At 27.5% G+C, this 1,719-nt stretch overlaps 1 protein-coding gene across 1 annotated transcript in view; it reads right to left on the reverse strand.

Moving 5' to 3' along the window:
- Nucleotides 1–73: 73 nt before the first annotated feature.
- Nucleotides 74–1,719, reverse strand: part of LOC116845668 (rhomboid-related protein 3-like) — a 455,273-nt gene continuing 453,627 nt past the window's right edge. Inside the window, exon 5 of the mRNA XM_032818663.1 lies at nt 74–301. Coding sequence (XP_032674554.1) covers nt 275–301 — 27 coding nt within the window. The 3' untranslated portion in view covers nt 74–274. The remainder of the gene's footprint in view (nt 302–1,719) is intronic.

Consider the following 1,719-nt stretch of genomic DNA (forward strand, 5'->3'; position numbering starts at 1 on the left):
CTGGTAAAGTTTTTAACTTCAGCATCCCCTTAACTGAGTTAACCAAGTCAATTTTTTAAGCCATATTTTTTAAGTCATATTTTTAAACTGAACTTAATTTAAAAAATATATATATTAACCTACTCAATTCTACTTACGTAAGACGGTACCTGCGCGATTTCTATTTCTTGCTCTTTTCCTCGAAGTCCTTATTTCCGAGGTTTACATCTTTCCCCGTGTCAGGTCAGCAATTTGACCAATGTTGTGCCAACCCCCGAGCATTCCGTACATCTCGTTAAGTTTTCCACTGATTTGAACTTACCTGAAAGATTAAATGTTTCACTGTCATTGCTAAGAGTTTATGGTTCTAAGATAATAGTATAAGAATGATTCAATTATTATGAATAAGTCACTAAGATTTGAATATGTTTCTGTTCTTCCGAAGTAAGAAAAGAACACTGGTGATCAGAGATAAGCAAATTTCAGTTGTCATTATTTTTCATTGCTCTTATTTTCTCTTATCTTCTAAGCGGCCCATAATTATTTTAATATTTTGTGATGAAATATATTAATGTATACATAAAGAAGTTAATAAATTAAAGTAAATGCATTTTAAGAAGTAATTTGTTTAGATTAAAAGTTGATTAATTCATAATAATTGAATAAGAATCAGATAGTAACATGATTTTTTGGAACAATTTAAGAAATTGCTATCAATATTTTGGTAAAATTGCATTTCGGACGATTCTCTCGGTATTCAAATTTCGGTATTATGCTTTTTCGGACAACTGTCTCACTTTTTACATTTTAATGTATTTTTTTCAAGACAATGCATGTCCACTACCAAAACAAAATCAATCAATATCTGGATATTCTTATTCTTTTGGTCTTTAAATACGAATATTGAAACTTTAAACATAGAATATATTTACATACTCAACACTTGTACGAATATTTTATGTAGAAAGTTTAAATATTTGTATCTAAAGACTAAAACAAAAAATGTCCAGGATTAGGTACATATACGTCCTGACATTGGTATTTTTGCACTAGTTGTTCTTATTTCAAAATGTCCTGAGTTAATCTTCTGTTAATCTTTTTGCTGATTGTAACAGACTTCTTGTATTCTGCGTGCACACCGTTAAATATTGGAGGGTCAAATTTAAACCAATTTCTTGAGTTAAATAATATTTAGTTATTTTTAACTATCATGTGTGTCAACATTTATTATTTTAACACAAAACATGTGCTTAAAAAAACAACCACATCTAATCAACCCATTTAAAACAATATTAAGTCCTTTTTTACTAAAACAAAGGTTACATTAAGGTGCACATAATAAAAAATAAACTAAATTTTAGTCAAATTTAATACATTTCTTAAGTTAAATTAACTCCATTACATTAGTTAAATTAACGACATATTTAGTAGGAGCAGTGGCGACTTATAGGAATGGTTAAAAATAACTCAAATTGAATATAATTTGACACTACGGACTTAACAATGTGTATGTCTCAAAAAACATGATTGTACGCGAACGATTAATCATTAAGTTTATATTAAAAACGATTAATCATTAAGTTTATATTAAAAAATAATATTAAATGTTTGTTATATTGATGCAGGAACAAATTTTACGAGAAATTACGGTTAGATTTTCATCACTGTTAAATATTGGAGGGTCAAATTTAAACCAATTTCTTGAGTTAAATAATATTTAGTTACTTTTAACTATCATGT

Source organism: Odontomachus brunneus, unplaced genomic scaffold (genome assembly GCF_010583005.1).
Source record: "Odontomachus brunneus isolate Ranch 3 - 2012 unplaced genomic scaffold, Obru_v1 Obru_scaffold_055, whole genome shotgun sequence".
Lineage (NCBI taxonomy): Eukaryota > Metazoa > Arthropoda > Insecta > Hymenoptera > Formicidae > Odontomachus > Odontomachus brunneus.